The 27,596-nt window shown below is 40.5% G+C and overlaps 1 protein-coding gene across 1 annotated transcript; it reads right to left on the bottom strand.

Annotated features, from left to right (window-relative positions):
- On the bottom strand, positions 1-27,165 carry LOC135461721 (uncharacterized). Its single transcript, XM_064738922.1, has 23 exons — positions 27,054-27,165; positions 25,793-25,829; positions 24,788-24,977; positions 23,062-23,314; positions 22,713-22,837; positions 19,806-19,929; positions 19,006-19,191; positions 18,427-18,546; positions 18,112-18,260; positions 17,777-17,814; positions 17,017-17,331; positions 16,588-16,745; positions 12,055-12,150; positions 7,630-7,810; positions 6,012-6,192; positions 5,535-5,787; positions 5,237-5,361; positions 4,774-4,897; positions 3,902-4,087; positions 3,316-3,435; positions 2,493-2,659; positions 1,364-1,500; positions 1-485 (listed from the first exon to the last, which is right to left on the bottom strand). Exons 1-23 carry the CDS (start codon positions 27,057-27,059, stop codon positions 316-318), a joined length of 3,441 nt encoding a protein of 1,146 aa, XP_064594992.1. The 5' UTR covers positions 27,060-27,165; the 3' UTR covers positions 1-315.
- Positions 27,166-27,596: the final 431 nt, after the last annotated feature.

Genomic DNA, 27,596 nt, shown 5'->3' with positions numbered 1-27,596 from the left:
TAGCTTAATACTTATTGTAATAGAAAACCTGTTGCAACAAAAGACAAGTTAACCATCCATATGGTTTCACCAAAGACGCTTTGACACTCGATCTGGAGACACTCGCCATTTATTTTACCCATACACAGTATAGACCCAAATCGCAGAAACGTGTTTGGAAACCAATGCGATTATCCTGGCACTTGTTTCTCCTGATATAAGCGTATATCATCACTGGGTTGATTTGTACCGCCAACTAAATGTCAGACGGCAAAGTCCTTTTTTCAACCAGCTCCGCCCAAAAGTCTCCAGCTTAAGTCCTCCTTAGGTAGTAGGCTAGCAGTTCACTTTGTTAGGATAGTCACACACCTTCAAGCTGGGATTGTACAACAACCGATTGGCACAGCTGAGCCGGAAGTCGCGACCATTGACGCAGATATGGAACACGGAGCAGTCATTCGGGTCCGGATACTGACCATTGATGGCGCGTGGGCACCGGAACGCCACTGAAACATATGATGACGTCATCACACAGTGTGCAAGAGACTAATTGTTGGCAGTATTAATGTATGGCATGTTGTGCATGAGTACATTATGAAGTGTTTTACATTTATATGTTATTAATTATTATTAACAAGTATTGTTATTGTATGTATATTACTTATCCGGAATATCAATAATCCACACGATTAGATTCCTGGATTTGAGACCCACACCAACCAAAGTAATACGTGTCATTCAACATAAGTTTGATATTTGTTACGTCAGACGCTCTGTGTCTTTCATTCGGGGATTTTATGATGTTTTCATTTAATAGATTGATTAAGAGATGTAAGGGAGTGCAGTCTTTCTGCAAGTGTTCGGTATCAAGTCCCATCTGAATAACAAGTATATTCAGAATGATGAATGATTGTTACATGTATCATGAAGGGCCTCCGTGACCTGGTGGTTAGCGTGGTAGAGCAACACAATGACCTAAACGCCTATCTCTAATGCAATCACTGTGAGTTTAAGTCTAGCTCATGCTGGTTTTCTTCCTGGGGGTACGTTTAAAGGTCTCTCAGTAACCTGCGGATAGACGTGAGTTTCACCGGGCTCTGCCCCGTTTCCTCCCAACGTAATACTGGCCGCCGTCATATAAATGACATATGCTTGAGTAGGCCTACAGCGTAAAACACCAATCAAATAAATAAATAATTACACAAATCAAAAACTGTGCGTAATTTAGGCCTAGCCGGCCTTGCGGTATACCCAGTCTTGCCATTATAATAGACCTGTTAGAAAATACAAAAATCAGGTGATTTACTTTTCAATGCCGGTGATGAAAATGGGCTGTTGTTGTTATCCCAGACACTATACTATACTGATGCTCTGTTTGACTTACCGCTTGTGGGCCGCTTAGTTGGGTTGACTACACGGCGGGTGGTGGGGCGAGTCGTGGGACGTGTGGTTCGCGCCACTGTGCTCTTGGAGCACCACCACATACACCTCCTAGGCGTCACTTTGGCTACGGTCGTAGTTCTGTAATAAAATCAAACCAACTCCTATGTTTCTGTTGTAACCACGATAATGTGTTTTGTTGTCCACACGTTCACATAAGTGTTGAAGCGCCAGCCTAGTAGATGTGTCAGAGGGCATTGTCCGAGGTATCTCAAACAAAACCCTACAAGCCTGATTAGTAAATTACTCTTTGTATTTTCATTTCCTACCTGGTAAAATGAAATTATTTTCTTCAAGTAACAGAATTGTTTGAATCAAGTAATCTACAATATATTTGATGGCATCTGTAGTGTCATTTTCAATATGTAATGTGTCTGACTGCATCAATGGTCGTTTAACATAAAATGTAAGAATTCGGTTAAGTTTATAACGATTTTTTTTCTTTTTTGATTGTTGTTTTACGCCGTACTCAAGAATATTTCACTTATACGACGGCCGTCAGCATTATGGTGGGTGGAAACCGGGCAGAACCCGGGGGAAACCCACGACCACCCGCAGGTTGCTGAAGACTTTCCCACGTACGGCCGGAGAGGAAGCCAGCATAGGCTGGTCTTGAACTCACAGCGACCGCATTGGCGAGAGGCTCCTGGGTCAGTACGCTGCGCTAGCGCGCTAACCGAGTGAGCCACGGAGCCCCCAGATTATAACGACGATTAATACATGACAAAAAAGCCAACATTGGCCCTTGTATGAAAACGGATTTGGTTTACTCTACTAACTCCGGTTTCCTTCAGCCATAATCCTGTCGCCCGTTGTATAAGTGGACAATTCTTCATGACGTTCTTAAACACCAATCAAATAAATATATAAATATCAAATATTTATAAAAAATGAAAAAAAAAAAAAAACACATAGGAAAAATTTATATAAAACAAAGTTTATATTTCTACAGCCATGTAATCGTGGCCTCCGTTATATAAGAATGTCATTTAAGTTCCAAGATGAGGTTTTAATTTTCTTAGAATGTCGCTATGTGAACAGAACGGAAGTATGTGCTTTATGTTAGCCGTTACCTGGCGGTAGTGGTGGGTGGTGGCCGTGGGGGCGTGTACGTGTTCAACTGGCGGTTGATGGTGGTCAGCAGAGGGTACCTCCCGCCACCACACTCATTACTAAAATCGTCTTCATCAATAGCCCAGATCATCCCACCAGCAAAACCTTGACTCTTGATCCACTGAGTCTGTAAAAAGGGGCAAGAAAAGAATAAAAATCCTCAGATGAAAACATCCGCTTTAATCACCATGCTTTAATCATAATGCTTTAATTACCATGCATTAATCATCATGCTATGATCATCATGCTGTAGTATATATACAAAAATATGAAGCGCTAGAGTGCTATTAATTACTTTTGTTCATCTGTAAGATTTTTCAGTTCTATTTTTAACTTTGGAAATTATTTTCAAAGGATGAGAAATCATTTAATTATTTCAAAACCATCCTCACAGATTTTTAAAGTTTTGACTATGGTGTATTTATTAAGGCTTTAACATGTTACGCACTATTAGTGTCAGAGTAATACAGCGTAATCGTTGAAACTGCCGTTCGTTTGTACGGGATATCGTTCAGGGTGAGATAAGCGCTTCATTATTAAGAAATATTAAAACAGTCATCTTAAAATTACTCCTTATCGTGATAGGAAAAGATGATTAAATTGATAATTAAGAAACTCTGTGGTCAAGACTTATGAAATAATGTTACCACACAGTTCAAGAGAGATACAATTCATACAGCTTAGAAAATGATTTTGAAAATTTCAGAAATCAGTGTGAATTGTTTCGAGCAATATGACAGCTGTGAGCAATACAAAGGCTGTCGTTCAGGAAGCTCATGTTACCTTGATAGTTATACTCTCCACGTCGTCGTACCCTACCCATTCCCTGCCCTGAACAGCATAGGGAACTTTGTGTTCGTTATGCCAGTAGCGTGTCCAGCCGTTACGAAGGAAGCTGCACACCTGGGCAGAGTGGAAGAACAGAGATGTTTAGTACTCAAACATAACATTAAAGCCCCAGGGAGTATTATAACTGAATTCCGACTAGTTAAACTTTCTACTTTCCAAACTACCCCTGAACAATTTCATGGGTATACCCCAAATGCATTTTCAACTAATTTCTTCAGGCTATTGTAGTAATAATAATGATTTCAGACAGGTATCCATATGAAGTTGAATACAGAGAAATGAAAAAAGTATGATACATGATGTGAAATATATTTGAGACACATTTGTAGTGGTATAAAGAATGTTGTGCTATCTTCAAGTTTTGTGTACAAACAAATGCTGACTACGAAGTATGCATGTGAACAAAATGTAGATTAACATGTTAGAGAAGATGAAACCGTTGTCTTAACAGTCAAACTCGTCATTTTCAATTCTCTGTGATTACACTATATACAGCTTATGGTGCTGTTGTATACGGTACCTCGTAGTAAGCCATGAATCCGGCTGACTGTGTCAAGGGACCGGGACTCCCGGCTCCCACTGCTGGGGCACCCATACCGTTATTGGAGGCCGAGGCTAGTCGGAAGCCTCGACCGTACATGCCCATTCCCACCACTAACTTTGACCGAGGAGTACCCAAGGCCACCCAGTTGTTTGCTGCCCATTGCTGACGAAAGAACCATACCAAATGACTTATTTAATGTGTTATGAAAAATAAACACGAATGCATTTTATTTCTGAAAAAAAAAAATGACATTTCTTTCCTCACTATACTGTACATTGTCTGCTACCTTTCATTTTGTCTTGCACACAGCAAAGAGCTGCTGATCATCGATTGGTTTACTTCCCGTCTATAGCAGACCAATGTTTTTTTTTTAACACGCATAGCTGATCTCTGCATCGATTGGTTTATTTACAACAATTCACTGATTAGTGAATAGTTAACTTACCACGTTTAACAGATCACTGATTTGTTTCCTTCTCACATTTAGCTGATCACTGACTGGCATCCTTGTCAAAGTCAGTTCATCACTCATTGGTTTACTGACCAACTTTAGCAGAACACTAATTGGTTTCCGTGGCACATTTAGCTCACCGTTGATTGGTCTACATACAACATTTTACTGGTCATTGAATAGTTTACCTACACCTTTAACAGATCACTGACTGGTTTCCTTGTCACATTTAGCTGATCGTTGACTAGTTTACTTACGCTCTTTAGCAGATTACTGATTGGTTTACTTGCAACATTTTACTGACCACTGATTAGTTTACATACGACCTTGCCAAATTTTAATGACCACTGAGTAGTTTATTTACCACCTCTAGCGCTTCCCTGATTGGTTTACTTACCACATTTAGCTGACGATTAGCCCCGAATTCACTACTCCTGGGGTACAGTGGGCTGTTGTGGCCTGTGGTCACTTCCCATGATCCATGCAGATCATAACTCATTAAGTTGATAAAATCCAGGTCTCTGCCAAATAAAATATATAGTACAGAAACTGACGGCTATCAAGCGTTCTAATATCTGAATGATAAAAAAGCACAGATTTCCTCTTTCCAGACCAGCGTATCTATAACACAGAGGCTGCGGACTCGAACCCAGCTACTACGGACCCGTTTACGACATTACAGCCTGTGGATTTTTCAAATACCTGTAGAGGTACATTTTCCTCTGCAGGGGTATAAGTGGAATACTTCTGAGCATGACCCAATACAGTACTCTAGTAAATGATCATGAGAAAGTATGTATACAAATATATGTGTAAGGCAATCGCTAAGAGCCCACCACTGATGTTAGTGCTGCCCATACCTCGAAATCTCCCGCACCTCGTAGCCTTGATCCACGATGGATTTGCTGGCCGGTACGGCCGCAGTTAACAACAATTCGTTCTGCCTTGTTCTAAGAGATTCACTCCGAAAAGCTTTCCTGAGTTCCTGCAAAATATTCCCCTTTTTCAGTTTATTGGCTCATATTTAAGTTGACCAGATTTGTTAGATCATCAGAGACTGTCAGTTTTCTTCATTTCATTCTTATTTGGGTTGACACATTAAAACTTTAGCACAAATTCTAGGGCTGAAAATGACGGAAAATGCCAGAAAGTACTTGCCATGACGAGTTGTGTGAATCTCTTCTTATCCACGGAAGGGCTTCCTCTCGCCGCGGGGTACTCCCAATCCAGGTCTAAACCGTCAAAGTTGAACCTCCTAAGGTAGGTGATTGTGTCGGCTACGAAAGTCGCTCTGGATGATGAGGAGGCGACCATCTGTGTGAAAACAGACACGCCCAGGCCCCAGCCTCCCACAGCCAGCAGCGTTTTCAGATTCGGGTTGATTTTCTTTAAATCGTTAATCCTTGAATACCTGTTTTATGCAGAATGATGACATTTCAGCCAAGTATGGCATCGTGATAGTATATCCTCATAGAATCCTTCGGGAATGTGGTGATGAATGTATAAAGATTAACATTCCAAATACAATCAATATGTTATCTAAAGTCTTAGAACCTACCGGTGTATTCGTATATATTTTCAAATCTTCAAATGTTGAATGTGAACTGGCTGTCACTTATCTGGAAATGTACTCACATTCCGCCTGGCGTGGCGTCATTCCATTCCGTCGGCGATAGTTTGTTTCCAACTAAACCAGCGAAAGCGAAAATGATATGTGTGCAGAGTTTTGGATCAATGTTTTCTGGGACAAATGTGCCAGTTCCTCTCCGATGCTGTGCCCAGTTCGAATAGTAGCACACAACATGGCGCCCAAACACTGAAAACAAAGCCGATGGTGAGCGTGGACAATAGACATTCTATAGCTCTCTCTTATACAAACTGGATTCTGTTTGGATATTATTCTATCCATCATTTATCTACATATATTTATGTATGAAACGGATGCCCTCAAGTCTAATAGACCTGAACTAATATGTAACCTCCTAGCCAGGAAGGTATGCTTGGTAGGTTTGTCTAAAACACAGATCAAACTGCAAAATGGCGGATTTAAATTCCGCATACATGTATCTCTGCTGTAGCTTTACTTAGCTTAGTTTATTTACTCGTTCTCATACAGACCGCTGTTATGTCCGTTTACAGAGACGATAACAAACTGAATAAGAACAGATCTGGATGATTAGCAAAATCTGACGAATTGTACATGCATAACTTAACAGATAGATGAGTTTACATATTAATAGCCACAAATGTAATGTAAAAGACACAAAAAGCTTAATAAAAACATATCAGAACAACATGTCTATGTATTTAGTTTTAAAATGTTGTAAATCGTTAAAACTGTCAATGTCCGATCTGGAGGATAGTTTGTTGAAAAGATCCTGGAAACTTATTAAACATGGTTCTTCCACAAAAAATGACTAGGTGGAGAGTAAAACGGGGATTTTGAGCGGGATTCCCCGAACAGGTGCTCTTTAAAATCTTCTACTTGTTAACATATATACAGCTAGAAGAACTATTTAAACATCTATGTACATCTATGTAAAGCCACAAGTTCAAACTATTTGCATCTTTTGTCGAGTGCAAGCTGGAAGAATAAATCGTTTGCACAATCGTATAATCAGTAAGATCTGTGCTATATTCCATCGATGGCACAAATACTTAATGAAATTTCTTTTTTACATTTTCAATTCTTTCTGATAAACAGTTTGGGTAGAGGTTCCAGAACACATAACTATATTACAAATGGCTTCTAACTAAGCTTATATATTGATTTTATAGCTTCTAAGCTTTCAAGAGATTTGCTATTGTGTTTTAAAAATCCGAGGAATCTGAAGGCTTTCTTTAAAATCTTGTTAACATTCGCCGAGAAGCATGGTTGATCAGTCAGATACAAACAAAGATGTAATGTAGAATGTTTGATCCTAGACTACGCTGAAAAAGCTGGCCAGTCTTTTTGAGAGGGAAGTTAATTAAGAAACATTTAGAAGCTTTCGGTATAAATCCCCTGTCTTGGCACCAGTTAAAAAAAATTTCCCAATCAGACTGCAGCAATGACATCGGGAACAGTTTTGAAAGTTTAAAACTGAGCGGTCCATAAAAATAAAATGTTAGTATTATAAACATGCCAACACGTTTCGCAGCAGTTGGCAATATTTAATGCAATTGGATGTGAAACGTTCTTCTGTAAGAGACATGTACATTGACATCTATACCTTCACCTGAGAGAAAAACTCAAAGCGAAGAGGAGACAAACCTATGCTGATGTTAACCACCAGTAGCAGAAGTAAGCAGACCATTCGATTCGCCATGTCGTCGCCAGCAGAGTGAGGGAAGGCTAAGAACAGCTTGGGTTTATGTAGAGCACCAGAAGATTCTGTAAGGCTAAGACAAGCCGCGTTCTGCTGAAGGCTGCGAAGTTTGCCGTCTGTTCGAGCCTACTCCCAGTCTGATCCTGGTTGTTACAGCGACAACTCTGCCGGCGAATGCTTTACCGACCTTAATTAAATGCTATGACAAATCAGTATGACGAAGCCTAGCGATTACATACTGCTTACCCCGTACAAAAGAAGTCAAACAAGGATAGAAACACACCAAAGAGACGTACGAGCACACCTCTTTTGAAGCGGAATGGCATTACCATGAAATGGCTCGCACAAATACTCTCACGCGCATCTCTAACAGTACGACAAGCTTAACTTACACTGCTATCGTCGATGTCAAAGAGCTTATGCGCGGTATGATTCCTATTCTTCATAATCGCGTCAATTTCAAAGCCAGCAAATGACAAGGTTTTATTATAAATACACACCCATACCAGTCTGAATGGTGTTGTTAAGACAATCGGCATAGGATAATACAAATACCTGCACCCGGTACCAGTACCTGTGGGTGTCACAGAGGGTTCTAAATCTACCTAAAATCACTTATATTCAGGCTTATACAATGAGGAGAGGGAAGGGCCAGATACCATCACATGGGTGCCATCGCGTGTGATTATAGCGGGTTTATATAACAATACCTACTGTTCATTGTTCTCGGTTCGAGTTTATACCCTCTATTACAAACCACGTATGACGTATGTGTCATGCGATTGGATAGACCAAGCATCAGTAGCACTCATATCACAAACAAATGAAGTGGAATCCGTAACTTTACTACCTGTCACACGTTAAGATTCTTCACTGCATAAAAGCGCATTACAGTAATACACATGGCTGTTGTCACATTGTAAACCACCTCCCCGATGAGGCCGTGACAGATTCGGGGGCCTGTGTGTAGTCAGGCAGACACAATGTCACTGTTCATGTAAAGTTCCGTGCGCGATGTCACGGCTTACTCATTATGATTTAATACTTGTATACAGTCATTCATATCAAACAAGACAAGTCATGATCTAACCTAGTTATCTATAGTTTGAGTTATTTCCTATCCCCATTGCTGAAAACCATTGATTTCCGTGACGAGGAAATGTTGGATAAATCGACTTATTATTTACCTGATTTTCCTTCAGAAATTGTATCCCCCACAAATAACGCAAGTGTATACTCCCATACATAGTTTTCCTTTATTCTTGTTAATATTTGTTTTTTTATTTATACATTTATTTCTTTATTTATTCACCGAACAAATTTTAAGTTTTATAACATTGCATGAGACGGCAGAAATCAAACCCCAGTGCTCTTGTTTCATCCCTCCAGATATAATATTAATTTATTTATTAACAGAGTGGTGAAAAATAATTAATAATTGGCTGCGGAAATAAAAGACAACGATAATGACTTTACGGGAAAATATACAATAAACACAACTACAACGGGAATAAGACGTTTGTAAATACCACTAACAGTAGTGATAACAATACCAATACCACAGAGCATTAACAGGGACTGTCACGGTCCAGTATTATTGTTTTATATTTTTCTTAAATAACGACAATGAATTACTTGATTTTAAATTTTGAAACCTGGGCGAAATGAAATGCCATCGATGTTATATTTCTTGACCGATACCACGCGAATGAGTAGTTTTCTGACACAATAGGCCTAATAGCTGCAGCGTGAGCTCGTGGCCGTTTTTCTTCATGAAGTGTTCGCCAGGCCGCATATCAAATCTCAACCTGGGTAAATTTAGCGATAAGTCATGAAACTGAACTTTCAGCGTTACTCCGGACCTGACCGAGGTCCTGAACAACATACACTAGTATCCATGACAACGAAAACATGCTTGTGTGTAGAATGGATATTTACTAACGGAATGCTTTATTGTCGGCATATCTTAACACCTCTCTTTTTTCAACCTACGTTTTTGTATAAAACTGAGACCACCATCTCATATCCTACGTTAGAAACATTCTCTAAACTGGCCCGGTAGCTTAACAGGTTGAAACATCCCGAAATCTGTCCAAGCTAGACTTCTCTTAGAAGTTACCAGCTTCATATACTATTTACCTCATAGGCTTGTTTCTGATTTTCACTCTGCCCACAATATGTTGACTATCTTTTTATAAGTGAAACATTCTTTAGTATGGTGTAAAACACCAATCCAATAAACAAACTATTTCTTTATGTTCCTTTGAGAATAAAAAAACTACATTATTTCCTTTATCTTCCTTTGAGAACTGATGTTTTGTGTTGTCGAAATGGGTCCTGTGGTTTAGGAGTGGTGCACGAAGATCAGACTTAACGCTTAGATTCAGCAAGTCCACAGTATATATAACTTGTCTATAGTTTTTCCTGTTATATCGTCTCTTTATGGTCTGATCCGGTTTAATGTTGCTTGTCCTACATAAGTCTTTTGATCTGATTTACCGGGTACTTTTGTTATACTGTTTACCTTTACTTCTCACTGAAAGTTTTCTATTTGCCCTACCATGTACCTCAGCTAGATAACGAATTCTATCACTAACCCAGTCGTTTCTGCATCGCGACAACTCGCTTGTGGTAGTCACTCCACCTCATCCGGTCCAATCTAGCAGTCACTCAGTGTTTGATTGTGGATAATAACCCTGACCTTGCCAGGTCACCAAAGGTATAACACTCCTGGTCAGGCAAGCATGTAGAACGCTTGGTCCACGGTACAGGACATGACAGTTTGACGACAAACACTGGGTTTATTTGACACAATTACAACAAAGAGAAACCACATCTTGTTACTTTGCCGCTTGTCTGATGTTATGTGTTATCCGAGGACCCATCCACAGAGCTGCTTAAGCTATAAGATTACCAACAGCAACTGTATCGCGCAGACGTAATTGACAACGCAGTCAACGATTCGCTAAATCTGTTAGGTTTGCTTGAAAACAGCATCTGGAGCTTCCTCTGCGGCCGTACACTGAAAGCTCTGTCAGCAACCTGAGGATCGTCGTGTGTTTCCTCCGGGCTTTTTCCGGTTCTTAAGTTCTTCTTAAGTACGGCGTGAAACACCAATCAGATCAAATAAATAAACACACACACACACACACACACACACACACACACACACACACACACACACACACATATATATATTGTATTGGATAAGTCATATACCGTGTTCATTGGATAAGTCATAAACCATTTGTATTGAATAAGTCATACACCATTTTTACTGGATAAGTCACATACCATTTGTATGTTTTGTCATGTGCCATTTGTGTCGGATAAGTCATGTGCCATGTGTACCGGATAAGTCATATACCATTTTAACCGGATAAGTCATACACCATTTGTTTCTTATATGTCATATGCCATTTGTATGGAACAAGTTATACACCATTTGTACCAGATAAGACATGTGCCTTTTGTATCGAATAAGTCTTATACCATTTTTTACCGGATGTCTTGTGTTATTTGTGTCGGATACGTCATATATAATTTGTACCGGATAAGTCATATACCATGTGTACGGGATAAGTCATGTGCCACTGGTACCGGATAAATCATACACCATCTGTATCTGATAAATCATGTGCTACTTGAATCGGTTAAGTAATAAGCTATTTGTACCGGATAAGTCACGTACTATTTGTACCGGAGAATTCATGTTGCATTGGTTCCATTTGTACCAGATAAGTCATGCACCACTTGTGTATGTTAAGTCATGCACCATTTGTGCCTTATAAATATAAACGTTATGTCCGACATTCACAGTCGATAATCGCAAGATCCATTTCCAAAACAACGTTGAACACTAGCTCCCAAAGACAAAGGTATGTAAGAAATTATACAAATAAGAAATAAAGCCGGTAACACACAAGAGAGAAGCGGCCATCAGTTTTCAATGATGCAGGGCACACAGTGGATATTCCAGGCATGAATTCCATATCAAAATTCAAATTCGTAGTCCACGAATGAGTTTCAGGTCAAATAAAAATTAAACAAGTATCTCAGTCGCGCTTTGATTGCAACTGTCCATAAACGCATCATGCAGATGTAATGCGCATGGCTGCCTTTACGGCCCCTAGCCCCAGGTTAAGCGTTATTAGATACAGTTCGAAAATGACGAGCGTTACAGACCTTAACCGATCAGATTGTGATTCAAAAGTAACGGACGATTACGTCTTTCCCGTTAATATGTAAGGATCTCATACTACAACAGGCGCCATCTATGATGTTACACAGGACATGCTGGTCTGTATAAAAGCTGTCTGCAAGATAGACGGTTACACTCGGCAACCAGCGCCATCTATGTTGTTAAATACCTTGTACGGGATAGATATGTACATAGGGATAACAGCGCCGTCTATGTGGTTGATCACAATGAGGATCGCCAGAGATTCTGAATGCTCTGTCCCTACCTGCCAACGAGAGTGTTGTACTCAGTGTAAAATTTGAGAAACTTAGAATGAAGGCGTTTGATGGAGTAACCTTGACAAACTAGTTGTTGAAATAGCAACTTGTGGTGCAGATTAAATTCATCACAATTAACGCAAGATGTGACAAATGCTACAAGGCGAGATATGTATACGCCATATGCAGGACCCTTTGGTATATTGCTATCCAAATAAGGATAATTTACAATATCAAAATTGAAATTATCCCTTTTGTCGTAAAGGCGGCGTGAAAGGAGACCTTGTTCGTCTTTGTACAGATATAGATCCAATCAGGACCATCAGGACTATCTGTTGTCTCCTTTAAATCCAATGGAGGGGAATAGATTTTCTTCACCGCTTCAGCAATATGGGGTTTATTTAACGCCAGTAGATCATCCATATACAGCTTGGTAAATGAAAAGGATCGAGTTTTAAAGATATTACTTTTAAGTCATTTCTGCATATAGTCGTATTAATATGAAAACAGGTATAGGTCTGCCAAACGAGGCGCACCATTGATACCCATTGGAATACCTATGCACTGTTGGTAAATAGTATCCCCGAATTTCACATAGATGTTATTAATGAGAAATTCAAGTAATTCAATAAATAATGTAACATCCCATGAGTGATTAGCTTTATAAATAGTAGAACTAAAGAAATCCTTATTGCTTCTGACGTTAATGTAACGGTGACCTGTTTTAGTAAATACCGAGACAATTAACGACGATATTCTTTCAAGAAGGTCTTTGTGAGGAATCGTAGTATAGAGAGTAGAGAAATTCCATGTGGATAAGTCTTTGTACGGTATATGCATATCAGCATCAAGTTTTTCTGTAAAACGTTTAGAATTGTTAAGAATACACATGCAGTTGACACCTGAATTTTTTGTAATTGCACAACAGCACTTATTCCAAAATGACTTTACTCCTTGTAACGCTCTCGTAATTAGGGTTGGCAAGAGTTTGGCGGTACAACTTCTTGAACCCGCAATAAATCGAGCTTTGTATGGGGATTTATGCATGTTAGGAATCCAGTGAAGTTGTGGTATTTCTGTATGACGGGTAGATATATTTATGCGTCTTTCTTTAGAAAGGTTTTGTGTTCGTTAAATAGTTCCTCCAGAGTACATGTAGTAGCAGAATACGTGGATGTTGTTGTAGATGTACATAGCTCTTGAACAAGAATTTGATAATAGTTCTTGCAAATAAAGATGACATTATTAGGAGCCTTGTCTGCTACAGTGATGACAAATTTACCATGAAAGCCAGCGAGTGTTTCGTGAACAGTGGGAACCTGTTTAACTTTAAGTAGAGCATCAATGTCTATACAGTGTATAGCTAAACTAACCTTCTTTTTGACAATCTCAAGCCAATCGTTAAGTACCAAAGAATCCACTTTCTCCCGTTTTGACCATTTTTTAACATATTCCTCAAGCGCCGATTGATATTTTTTTGTTAGATCGAATGTTGACATTTCTCTTTTCTATATACTTAGGACCTCTCACAAAGAGATTCCTTAGATCATGATTCTTAACAATATTAAGGTCACCAGTCAGGACATGTTTACATTTGTCGTAGGTAAAAACTGAGGATTCACAATGACAGTTATAGTCGCCAGAAGTATACGTCGCCAAATAGAACTCCTTGATGGCCTGGGAATAATTGAAAATTTTGGAAGTGATAGGCTTTATATACTCATAGGATATGCAAGATAGCTCTTGGATATTAAAATAATTAGGCACAGCACTACGAACATCAGGTTGATTAAAGATGCGTGGTGGGTTAATTAAATCAAGGCCACTGTCTAAATACTTTATCTTCAGAATGAGCCGATCGTGTTGAGTTTCAATTGTAGTTACAGGGCGATACAATCGAAAATACGATATGTCTTGACACAGACGTACAAGGTGAGGTGGAACATTAAAATTGTGTATGTTATTGGATACGTCTTGAGCTACCTGTTTTAGCAAGTTCAATGGCAGTGCATATAATACTGTGCGGAAAGCATGCATGCTATTGGTGTCAAACGACAATCCTACTAAATAGCTAACTGTAACGTGTTTGTAAATCATGTTTCTGTTGAACTTCCTCCTACCATGACTGCGAGGTCTATGTTTATGGTATTTGAATAAATTTGTTATGATGGAGTCATGTGGTTGGCTGGATGTTACATTGCCCATTCTCATAACGTTATCATTCAACCCATATGGGAAGACTGAACCAATCTCTATCATCCTGAAAAGCTCACGGTCACGGATTTTACGTTCGAATTCGACATCTGTCTCATTTGTTGATGGATAAACCGATTCCATTATTTGAATGCTGAAATGGTCCCAGTTTGCACTGTATAAGTCTTATACCATTTGTGTTGGATAAGTCATGAGTCATTTTTACAGGATAAGTCATTTGCCATTTGTATCGGAAAAGTCACACTATTTTTACCGGATAAGTTATATACTATTTGTACCGGATAAGTCATGTGCCCCTTGTACCGGATAAGTCATATACCATTTGTGTTGGATAAGTCATGTGCCATTTGTACCAGATGAGTCTAATACCATTTGTACCGGAAGATTCATGTGTCATTTATACCGGAGAAGTCATGTGCCATTTGTACCCGATAAGTCAAGTGGCATTTGTGTTGAATAAGTCCAGTTATTTATGTCGGATAAGTCATACACCATTTGTACCGAACAAGTGATATAGCATTTGTACCGGATAAGTCATGTGCCCTTTGTTCCGGATAAGTTATGTGCCATTTGTGTCGGATAAGTTATACACCATTTGTACCGGATAATTTATATCCCATTTGTACCGGCGAAACCATGTGTCATTTGTACCGAGTAAGTCAGGTGGCATTTGTATCGGATAAGTCATGTGCCATTTGTGTCGGATAAGTAATGTGCCATTTTTACCGCATAAGTCATATGCCATTTGTATCAGATAACTCGTACACCATTTGTACTGTATAAGTCATGTGCCATTTATGTCGGATAGTCATGTGCCAGTTGTGTCGGATAAGTCATGTGCCATTCGTGTCGGAGAAGTCATACACCATGTGTACCAGATAAGTCATGTACCATTTTTACCGGATAAGTCACGTACCATTTGTGCCGGAGAAGTCATGTTCCATTTGTATTGGATAAGTTATGTAACATTTGTACCGAATAAGTCATACACCATTTCTATTTGATAAAGCGTATAGCATTTGTATCTTAAAAGTCATAAACCATTTTTGTCGCATAAGTCATACACCATTCTGGGAATGGGAACTTTATCCGAAGTTACACGCCATCATGGTCGAGTCCCAGGCTGTTGAATAAGTCATATACCAGTTGTATTCGATAAGCCATATACCATTTGTATCGGTTAAGCCATATACCATTTGTATTGGATAAGCCATATACCATTTGTATTGGATAAGCCATATACCATTTGTATTGGATAAGCCATATACCATTTGTATCGGTTAAGCCATATACCAGTTGTATTGGATAAGTCATGTGCCATTTGTATCGGATGAGTTATATACCTTTGTACCGGATAAGTCATGTGCCTTTTGTATCGGGTAAGTCATATACCATTTGTACCGGATGTCTTGTGCTCTTTGTGTCGGACACGTCATCTACCATTTGTATCGGATAAGTCATACACCATGCGTATGGGATAAGTCATGTGCCATTGGTACCGGGAAAACCATACACCATTTGCATGTGATAAATCATGTGCCATTTGTATTGGGTAAGTCATATGCCATTTGTATAACCTGAAATTTCCTTGCGTTCCGTGTTGAACTTCAATCGTGTAAGTAGATAAATATATTGGATATGTCACCTAGGCTGGAAATGAAACCCATCGCGGCGTGGTGCTTGGGCTATTTGAGATGAAGAATTACGTGATATCTATACATATGTGAATTTATATATACTTTTCTCTAGAAATATAATTCGTAAGGAAGACGTCAGTTTAAACTTTTCTCCTCTTTATGACATTCCAGTGTGTTAAAGAAAATATTACATTTGGTAAAACAGTATACCAAATTGGAGATCCCGAGAAAAACCATCGCACGCTACCGGGCACTTGGCAAACACCCCGAGGAAACCATCGCACGGTACCAGGCACCTGGCAAACATCCTAATTTAAAGCCGCAACCTATCAAACCGGGCGGCGGGAATTAGATTCGAACCTGGTTGATTGAAGTATGTTTGTAAGATCCATACCATTTTGATTCATTTTGTGCAAATGCTACCATATAAAATATCAGATATAAAAAACTATTGCATTCCGGAAGATTGTAATTTTCTTAAACATTTAAACGTGGAAAAGAACGCAAAAAAGGACTGAAATGCAGTCCCTAATAGGTTTATTGATATTAGTAAACACACTGTGCTGTGGTTATCAGGCATTAGCAGTTGGGAACCTTATATCTGAAGTTACACGCCTTCATGGTAGAGTCCCAGGCTGTCCCTGGTGGACACTTCTCGTGGAAGGTCAGGCGCTCGGCACAGTTGTAGAAGCGAAGACAATTCTGTGGATCGCCGAAGAGTCCGTTAGCCTTGTCAGAGCAGAACCCGGATCCTGTAGACAAAGATGCACACATAGGCTACATGTAGTAAGGGGTACACACGACCAGTGGACCTGTGATAAAGCGACATGTGTGATATGATTTGGCTGTTGAGTGATAATCTGAAATGTGACAGTTTTTAAAACGTTTGGACTACATCGTTGTTACTTAGTGGGACAAATGGCAAAAGCTGATGGGTCAGTAGCACATGTATAGGCTACTATTTTTATATTTTAAGACGCTTGAGTTAATCAAACGATGCAATGCAGTAAGTAAAAAGTGTACCGTTGTTCGTGTGCGTGGGAGCCCTGGTGGGGGCTGGTGTCCATGACCCGTGGGTCGGCACAGGGGTGCTGCTCTCTATTACATTCCCTATAGGTCGACCTCCACACTGGACCAGATGACTGTACACACAAGTCTGTCTGTCAGGGTTAAACAGAAGTCCGTTCTTGCACTGCATGGCGAATTTCAAACCGGATGCACAGATGAAGTAAGCACTGCAACTCCTCTGATCTATGTAAAATCCATTCTGTCGTCCAGTGCATGTAAAGGTGGAAGTGCTTGGTTGACTAGGAGTTATCGCCCCTGAACCTGAGGGCTCTGCAATAAAGAAGTGCATGTATCTAACTAATCCGCATTATAGAAAGCTTGTGGCACATTGACTCGTGCACTTCTTAAATCCAATTTATGGCATCGATATCTGTCCATCCACTGTAAGAAACCACATTGACGGTCGAGTGGTAATACGTTTTCTGACGTGACAGCTAATTATCACGTGATGCTTTCAGCGCTATCAGACTTTATGTACTCTTTAACTTCAAATCAATTAACGAACACACGAACTAGTTAATTAATAAACAAATTTGATAAATAAAAAAACTCGTGTCTATGACTATAAATATGAGAAATGTCAAATGGACTGCTGAAATATCCATGTCTGCAAAATGTATGTTGCTCTAAACAATGTACGCTTATGCAGGTTACATAAGTCGAGAGGGAAACTAAAGCAGTTGGTACTTATAGTGGGTATACTAGTGTTTCTTACGTGTTGGCCTCTGGGTGGGCAGTGGGGCCTGAGTTGGTCTGAAACATCAACGAACGAGTGTGAGCTGAGCTGAGGTCTCTTGGATGAGTCAAAGTGGTTTAACATAAACAACGCAAAAAATATCACAAAAGAGAAAAAATCTTCATTTACTGAGGACAATAAATGTTAACAGTTTGTAGGACATAAATCCACATGAGCTTATGAAGGGAACTACCATCCTTTAAGCTTTACAGCACTCTGTGGGGTTCAACAACAATAAAGCAAATAAACAAATGCAGCTTTATGTATATTCGCTGATATATTTCGGCTAGAGTGTAGCAAATGTATTATCTCACAGGACGATGGGTGAGCTGCTTCCGAGGGCGGTGATGATAGATTTCATCAAGGGGTACTTTGTGTGGCCGTCACACAAGCCGCCAAAATCATCCAAAGGTAGCGCCCAAACCATAATCCCACCAAAATTGTTCTTCTTTACGTAGTCCACCTGGCACAATACAAGAGAAGGTTTTACTTTTCACCAAAACTTAAATAAAAGTCACCTTAACTGCTACACTGAGGTGAATGAAATTTTGAGACATATAAATTTTGCTTTTGTTTACAACAATGTACGCTTAAATACTGAGGATAATTTATGTTTAACTGCCAGTTACCTTGATCTTCAGACTCTGTGGATCGTCATAACCAACCCACTGATTGCCCTTAACCAGGTATGGGGACAGCTGTTCGTTGTCCCAGTACCTCTTCCCACCGGTTTTCAGCATCTGGCAAATCTGAGCAAAAACAATGGTATATTTGTGCTATGTATTAAGGTAACCGCTAAACATGTACATCCACAGTCAGAATAACACTTTGACTGATGTAAACAATATTTGCTGACCGAACTCCATATACAACCAGATACCAGTCATCACACCGGCGTAGCTCTTCTGGGTTACCTAGCTTGAATGAACCTATGACCAGCAACAATTAGATTTCTACTAGTCATTTGAACGAAATGAATACATTTAATCTCATAAATGATTTTAATGATTCCGTGTACATCTTTACTAGATCTGCATCTGCAACACTGCAATCATTTTGGCTTCTTTAGGATTGAAGTGAACGTTGTTTAGGAAATCTTTTTGGGGATAAATACCTGGAGCGTACATGTAGCTGGTGAAGATTTGTATACATGCATCTAAGTGCACATTTAAGATCCTTATCTGTTTTCTTTCTTGCAGATGCTATACCTCGTAATAGGCCAAAAACCCAGCCTCCCTGGTATATTGGCCAGCCTGTCCTTTGGTGGCCTTCCCTTGCCCGGGGGCGACGGCGGATGTGTCTTGCAGAGTAAATGCATGACCGTAAAGCGGCATCCCGATGTTTAGCTTGTCCTTAGGTGCACCATGAGAGGCCCAGTAACGAGCCGCCCAGTCCTGAGGGGTCACACAGACACATATAGCATTAATATCCGAACAAGTCAGTGATACTGTTTTTATGCAAAACCGCCATCTAATTTCCAAAGGTTCTAATGAATTAAATGCAATTATTTTCGTACATCAGCATACATTCCATTTTGATTTTTACTGTTACGTTGGTTTTTGTCAAATTAAATCTGTAAGTATATATTTAATAAAGTTTGACAGTGGATCGCTCTAGAGCATTGCCCGACATGCAGCACTTTATACCACTCAATCAGCGATATGCCCGTACCACATTAGGCGTAGTTTGCATAGAATTTGATTAATCTGGACGTTATCTGCTGTACACCATACAGGTAAGGAATTCCAGAACTATGAAAGCCCCTTATGCATTTGATGGATCATTTATCACTGCAGGATCGCTTGACATTGCTGCCAAGCGATGCTACCACTCTTCAGAACGATGGCCCACTCCACGGGCCAGTTTCACAAGGATGTCGTATATTTTCCACATGGCACATATAGAACAATGGAACGACAATAGTGATGTACAAAAACATGGTGCGATTGCAACATCATAACCTTTCTCAGCCTCCAAATAAGAATCGATATTAGAAATATAAACGCACAACATTGAGGTAGACATCATCACCCGTCTCGTCTTTACGTCTGAACATCGGACTGTTCAGACCCGTGTGGTCCTCCCACGTGCCGTGCAGGTCGTAAGTCATCAGATTGATCAAGTCAAGGTACCTGGAAATGCCAGAACCACTGTTAAATTATCTGTTGTATATACGGCTGTAACTACAAGTCATAATGGTAAATGTGTTCTCAACCAGAGCACAAGGAAGGCTCTGTCATAAGATACGAATTTCTATGTCAGTGTTTCGTATCTTACTTGGTATAAACGCCTAATTGTGAAGCTAGAACATACAGACAATGCCATTTACGCCTACATCTGAGTTGTGAAAACGTTTGGTCCAAGTTCCAGAAAAACAATCCTCGGCTTTGTGCTAATATTTCAGAATGCCTGCAGTAGCGTGTGGAACAGTTTTCAGAATCCATATATGAATAATTGGAATATTGTGGAATGCAACAGCTGCGTACCCTATATACCACATCTACATACCCTATATACCATATCTACGTACCCTATATACCACATCTACACGTCACACAATAACGTACCCTATATACCACATTTACACGTGACACAAAAAACGTACCCTATATACCACATCTACATACCCTATATACCATATCTACGTACCCTATATACCACATCTACACGTCACACAATAACGTACCCTATATACCACATTTACACGTCACACAAAAACGTACCCTATATACCACATCTACACGTCACACAATAACTTACTGCGAGATCTGAGAAATGCTATAGCCACCTACAAGTGACACAGTAACTCACGTGTAGACCTGAAAATTGCCATAGCCGTTCCTTGTCTACACGTGTCACAGTAACTTACTTGTAGACCTAAGGAATGCCTTAACCGCTCTCTATCTACACGTGTCACAGCAACTTTCCTGTAGACCTAAAGAATGCCATAACCGCTATCTTCGCGACGCTTTCTATCTACACATGTCACAGTATCTTACTCGGGGACCTGAAGAATGCTGTAAGCGCTTTCTATCTACACATATCACAGTAACTTACTTGGGGACATGGAGAATAATGTAAGCGCTTTCTGTCTACACAGTAACTGACTCGGGGACCTAAAGAATGTCATAACCGCTCTTCATCTACACGCGTCATAGTAACTTACGTGGGACATGGGGAATATCATAAGCATTTCTCTATACACATGTCACAGTATCTTACTTTGTTGACCTAAAGAATGCTGTAAGCGCTTTCTATCTACACATGTCACAGTATCTTACTTGGGGACCTAAAGAATGCTGTAAGCGCTTCCTATCTACACATATCACAGTAACTTACTTGGGGACATGGAGAATATCATAAGCATTTCTCTATACACATGTCACAATATCTTACTCGGGGACCTAAAGAATGCTGTAAGCGCTTTCTATCTACACGTGTCACAATAACTTACTTGGGGACATAAGGAATATAGTAACCGCTCTCCATCTACACGCGTCACTGTAACTTTCTTGGGGACATATCATAAGCATTTCTCTATACACATGTCACAATATCTTACTTGGCGACCGGAGGAATGCTGTAAGCGCTTTCTATCTACACATATCACAGTATCTTACTTGGGGACCTAAAGAATGCTGTAAGCGCTTTCTATCTACACGTGTCACAGTAACTTACTTGGGGACATGGAGAATATCATAAGCATTTCTCTATACACATGTCACAATATCTTACTCGGGGACCTAAAGAATGCTGTAAGCGCTTTCTATCTACACGTGTCACAATAACTTACTTGGGGACATAAGGAATATAGTAACCGCTCTCCATCTACACGCGTCACAGTAACTTACTTGGGGACATGGAGAATATCATAAGCATTTCTCTATACACATGTCACAATATCTTACTTGGAGACCGGAGGAATGCTGTAAGCGCTTTCTATCTACACATATCACAGTAACTTACTTGGGGACATGGAGAATATCATAAGCATTTCTCTATACACATATCACAGTATCTTACTCGGGGACCTAAAGAATGCTGTATGCGCTTTCTATCTACACGTGTCACAATAACTTACTTGGGGACATAAGGAATATAGTAACCGCTCTCCATCTACACGCGTCACAGTAACTTTCTTGGGGACATGGAGAATATCATAAGCATTTCTCTATACACATATCACAATATCTTACTTGGGGACCTAAAGAATGCTGTAAGCGCTTTCTATCTACACATATCACAGTATCTTACTTGGGGACATGGAGAATATCATAAGCATTTCTCTATACACATGTCACAGTATCTTACTTGGGGACATGGAGAATATCATAAGCATTTCTCTATACACATGTCACAGTATCTTACTTGGGGACATGGAGAATATCATAAGCATTTCTCTATACACATGTCACAGTATCTTACTTGGGGACCTAAAGGATGCTGTAAGCGCTTTCTATCTACACATATCACAGTAACTTACTTGGGGACATGGAGAATATCATAAGCATTTCTCTATACACATGTCACAATATCTTACTTGGGGACCTAAAGAATGTTGTAAGCGCTTTCTATCTACACATATCACAGTAACTTACTTGGGGACATGGAGAATAATGTAAGCGCTTTCTGTCTACACAGTAACTGACTCGGGGACCTAAAGAATGTCATAACCGCTCTCTATCTACACGTGTCACAATAACTTACTTGGGGACATGGAGAATATCATAAGCATTTCTCTATACACATGTCACAATATCTTACTTGGGGACCTAAAGAATGCTGTAAGCGCTTTCTATCTACACGTGTCACAATAACTTACCTGGAGACATAAGGAATATAGTAATCGCTCTCCATCTACACGCGTCACAATGACTTTCTTGGGGACATGTGGAATATCGTCACAATAACTTACTTGGAGATCTGAGGAATGTCATAGCCGTTCTCTATCTTATCCTTTCCTGCTGGAACTGCGGCAGAGAGCATCAGACGAGGTTTACCGGAAGTGGCTGCCTCCTGAACAAATGCTTCATGAAGTTCCTGATAAAAAGATGGCAAAGTTTACATTTTGGGGGCAAATGGTCTACTTTATGAACGGTAAACAATAAAGTATTTTCAAGATGAGCCTATATAGGCCTAGTTAAATGATAAAGCCAGTGCAATTTGGCCTACAAGTTTCACAAGTAAACAAGCTAATGCTCTATGAGGAGTCTAATGACAAGGAAAGTGCGACTGGGTTGGAAGTCTTCCAGTCTATTTCTTACCCTCAGTAAGGTTACAAATCGCTGCTTGTCGCCTGCCGGACTTCCCCTAGAACCGGGATATTCCCAGTCAAGGTCGATGCCGTCAAAGTTCCTCTTTCTCAGGTACTGGATGGTAGAAGTGACGAACTCCCTGCGACTGGCGTCCGAGTTCACCATGGCCGTGAATTTGGCAGAGCCCATGTTCCAACCGCCAACAGCCAGTAAAGTCTTCAAGGCAGGGTTTACTTTCTTTAGGTCCGTGAAGTCCTCGTACCTGGACAACAGGTTTGCAATAATCACAGTATATTTTTTATTTATTTACTTCTTTATTTATTTGTTATTGAGGTCTAATATCGTGCTTAGCAATCTTTCACTTACATGACCCAATTTACTGGTAGAAGAAGCCGGAGTAAACCATGGACCTTCCTCAAGTATTGGGTAAACATCCTCACTTAGAACCGTGGCTGGATTCAAACCCCGTTACCTAGGGCAGGGCAGGTACACTGAGCAAGCAGTTAAAATTAAAGAAAACACTAGACTAAATATATGTAAGCATCGATAAAGGATCCCATTTAGTATAAAAAGCGTACCTTTTCGTACCGGTGATGTTGCATGCCTGAGATATCGTAGTTCAAAGCCACGTGCAAAGTCCATTTAACCCTTACCACTGACCTAGTCACAGCTGTGAGAATCCCTTAGCCCTGGCGACAGAGCGGAACACACAGCTGTGGGATTCGCTTGGGCCTGACGACAGAACGGGCCTTTTTGCTGTGAAATCGCTTCGCTCCGACGGCTGAGCAGGCCACATAGCTGTGAAATCGCTTAGCCATGACGACACAACGGGCAACATGATTGTGAGAATCACTTAGGCCTGACGACAGATAGGATCACATGGCTGTGAGAACCGCTTAGCCCCGACGACAGAGAGAAACCACAAAGCTGTGACAATTGCTTAGTCCTGACGACAGAGTTGATCACATAGTTGTGAGAGTCACTTTGCCCTGTTAGCAGAGCGGGTCAAATAGCTGTGAGAATCGCTTAGCTCTGACCACAGAGAGGATCACGTAGCTGTGAGAATGGTTTAGATATAACGACAGAGCGAATCCCTTAGCTGCAAAATCGCTTAGCCCTGGCGACAGAGAAGACCACATAGCTGTGAGATTCGCTTAGGCCTGACGAGAGAGAGGACCACATAGCTATGAGAATCACTTAGCCATGTTGACAGAGCGGGTCACATAGCTGTGAGAATCGCTCAGCCCCAACGACAGATGACGACCAAGCCATGAGAATGACTTAGCCCTGTCGGCAGATCGGACCACATAGCTGTGGGAATGGCTTAGCTCTGACGACAGAAAGGATCACCTAGCTGTGAGAATCCCTTAGCCCCGACGACAGAGAGGATCTCATATCTGTGAGGGTGGCTTAGCCGGGTTAGCAGAGCGGAATACAGAGCTATAGAAATCGCTTAACCCTGTTGGCCGAGCGAACTTCATAGCTGTGACAATCGCATAGCACTGACAACAGAGCGGAGCACGTAGCGCTGAGAATCACTTAGTCCTGTTTGCAGAGCGGGCCCCATAGCGGTGAGAGTTGTTTAACGCTGACGACAGATCGGACTACTTAGCGGTGGGAATCGCTTAGCCCTGTAGCCAGCGTGGATTATACAGCTGTGGGAATTGCTTAGCTGTGCTGGCAGATTGGATTATACAGCTGTGAGAAACACTTAGGAGCATAGCGGACTACTTACAGCCCTTTTTGCCAGCTTGTCGAATCGTCGTTCCATTCAAAAGGCTTCAGGTTGTTTCCATTGAGTGTGGCGAACGCGTATATCACGTGTGTACAGAGATGAGGGTCGATATTGGCGGGCTTGAATTTGGCGGGAGAAGATCGGTACTGAGACCAGTTGGTATGGTAACACACGCGTCGGAGTGCAGCATCTACAACAATAAATATGTGACAGAAACATAATAAAATCCACAAATAACCAAATCCACGACTATATTTTCTTCACATTTATTTTCAAAAGTAAGGTACTGTTTTTGGAACAAACAAATTTTTTCCGTTTGAACTTTTCTTTAAAAGTTAATAGTTGGTGACTCTTACATCCTGGTACTAAGTCACCGCGTAGTTTCCTCTGCAGTTGATGGCAACAGATGCTGTATAAATCTGTGGACTGCATGACTCAGTGTCACAACATTAACAGTTAACATGGAAAAAAAATGGAAGCTTTTACAAATTTCGCTTCAGTAGCTAAATGGTACTAAAATGGATACCTGATATCATAATGAACACCATTTGGGGTAAATAAATAGTTTTAGGGCACTTGTTTTCAATAGGTATAGAAGTGTAAAAAGAAGAAAAAGTATGATCAAGTTAATTACTTCTTATGATCATGAAAACCATTTTAATGAATAAAACTGGTTTTGAGAGTGTTGTTTTCAATCGTTTTAGTGAAATGCTACCCGGTAAAAAGTATAAATACTGAAGGGCCACCGTGGCCGAGCGGTTTATCACACCAACGCGGCGCAATGACCCAGGAATCTCTCACCAATGCGGTCGCTGTGAGTTCAAGTCTAGATTATGCTGCTTTCCTCGCCTGCGGGGAGGTCTGCCACCAACCTGCGGATGGTCGTGGTTTTCTTCCGGGCTCTGCACGGTTTCCTCCCATCACAATACTAGTCGTATGAGTGAAATATTTTTGAGTATGGTGTAAAACACCAATGAGATAAATAAACAAATATACATTGGTTACCTGCCGACCACAGACACACCGCCAGAAACAGCAGGACCTGAAATGAGAAGACAGTTCTAGCTACAGTTCATATATACATCTTCTTGTAGTGATTATCCCGGCACCTTACCTTTGGGAAGATACCAATAGAATTGTGTTCACTAAAAGCCAAGTAAAGTGGCATTCAACTGTCAAAGAAAGAAAATGAAAATTAAACAGATAGTTATACATGATTCCTTGACGGTTTCTCATCGTACAAGGGCGGTTCCCTCGTCGCAGAACATACAAAATATAATATAATGACATAGATTACTCCTGAGGGTTATCGAAAGGATATTTTCTTGGTGAACTCTGAAATACTCGAAGGTCTTTGTGGACGCACCTGTTTTAATCGGCTGGTTCACAAAAAGATTTTTTTTTTTTTTTTTTTTGATTGGTGTTTTACGCCGTACTCAGAATATTTCACTTATACGACGGCGGCCAGCATTATGGTGGGTGGAAACCGGGCAGAGCCCGGTGGAAACCCACGACCATCCGCAGGTTGCTGGCAGACCTTCCCACGTACGGCCGGAGAGGAAGCCAGCATGAGCTGGTCTTGAACTCACAGCGACCGCATTGGTGAGAGGCTTCTGGGTCACTACGCTGCGCTAGCGCGCTAACCGACTGAGCCACGGAGGCTCCATTTCACAAAAAGAGATAACATCCAAAGATTACCGACACATTTTTACAGAATATATGACTTGGTGGTTAACAAGTGGAATTTAGCTTCGACTGACACATAATCAAGATAACCACCAAGTCAGAAGATATGTCGACAAGTTTTCATTTGGCACGTGTACGTCGATCGAAGTATCCAAGAATAGTTTTCTAGAACAAATGAAGAGAAGTGAAAAGAGGAAATCAAATGAACAAACATTTTCCAAATATAAAAAATATAGGGTTTACATTGAATTCTCATCCATAATAACATTGTGCAAGTCTTGCATAATATGTTGGTTTGATGAAGGGGTAAGAAAACGAACAGATTTTGAATTGGCCTTGTTATAGTGTAAAAAACATCTATTAAGAAGTAATGCCGACTGTATTAATGATGGAGCGATTTTCTAAAGATCTACATTGTCACTCCTCAGTTAAGTTTGCGCATGTCGGAACATCGGTTCTGTTTTACTTATCCTTGCGAAACGTTAGTTCATCTAATCACATCGCAACAAATTTACATGGAATGTGAAAGGGGAGCTTACCACTTCGGATTCCAACAGATTTAAAAGTAGAGTCGTCTTACCTTCATATTGCCGGTCAGCCTTGTATCTGGGATTCCCGTGTTCCTGACAGCTGTTTATATACACCAGTCTTATCAGTCCGCCGGGTTATCTAACACCTGATGTTACCCAGGTAATATGACCTTTAGTCACTCACTGACAAATGTCTGACTGTCGAGAAAATCAGCGAGCTAGGAACGTATTCCCAAACTCTCCTGAAACTCGGGCAATTCAAGACAAGTTGACAGGGTAGAGAGTGTTGATGGGACTATGAGAGACTCAACCTTGCTCGAAAAGCCTCAATATATAGGGATACCCGGGCCAGTCGTCGCAAAGACTTTAATTCATAGCCTGTAAAGACACGTCAAAGAATGGACTCAGAACATTACCATAGGGAATTCACAGATTTTGCCAAAAATTCTTTATATAATTAGCTACAGTTGCATAGTTACGGTGATGTGCCACGTAGGCGATTAAAAGAGATTGCCTGGAAGAAAGAAGGTGTGAAATATCTGTTGGTTGGACTAAGCCCGACCTATATACCTGATTCTAACAGCCTTTGAGAT

The sequence above is a fragment of the Liolophura sinensis genome, chromosome 1 (assembly GCF_032854445.1).
Source record: "Liolophura sinensis isolate JHLJ2023 chromosome 1, CUHK_Ljap_v2, whole genome shotgun sequence".
NCBI classification, from domain to species: Eukaryota; Metazoa; Mollusca; class Polyplacophora; order Chitonida; family Chitonidae; genus Liolophura; species Liolophura sinensis.
The sequence above is the reverse complement of the archived record's forward strand: the minus strand, read 5'-3'. Positions and strand labels throughout refer to the sequence as shown.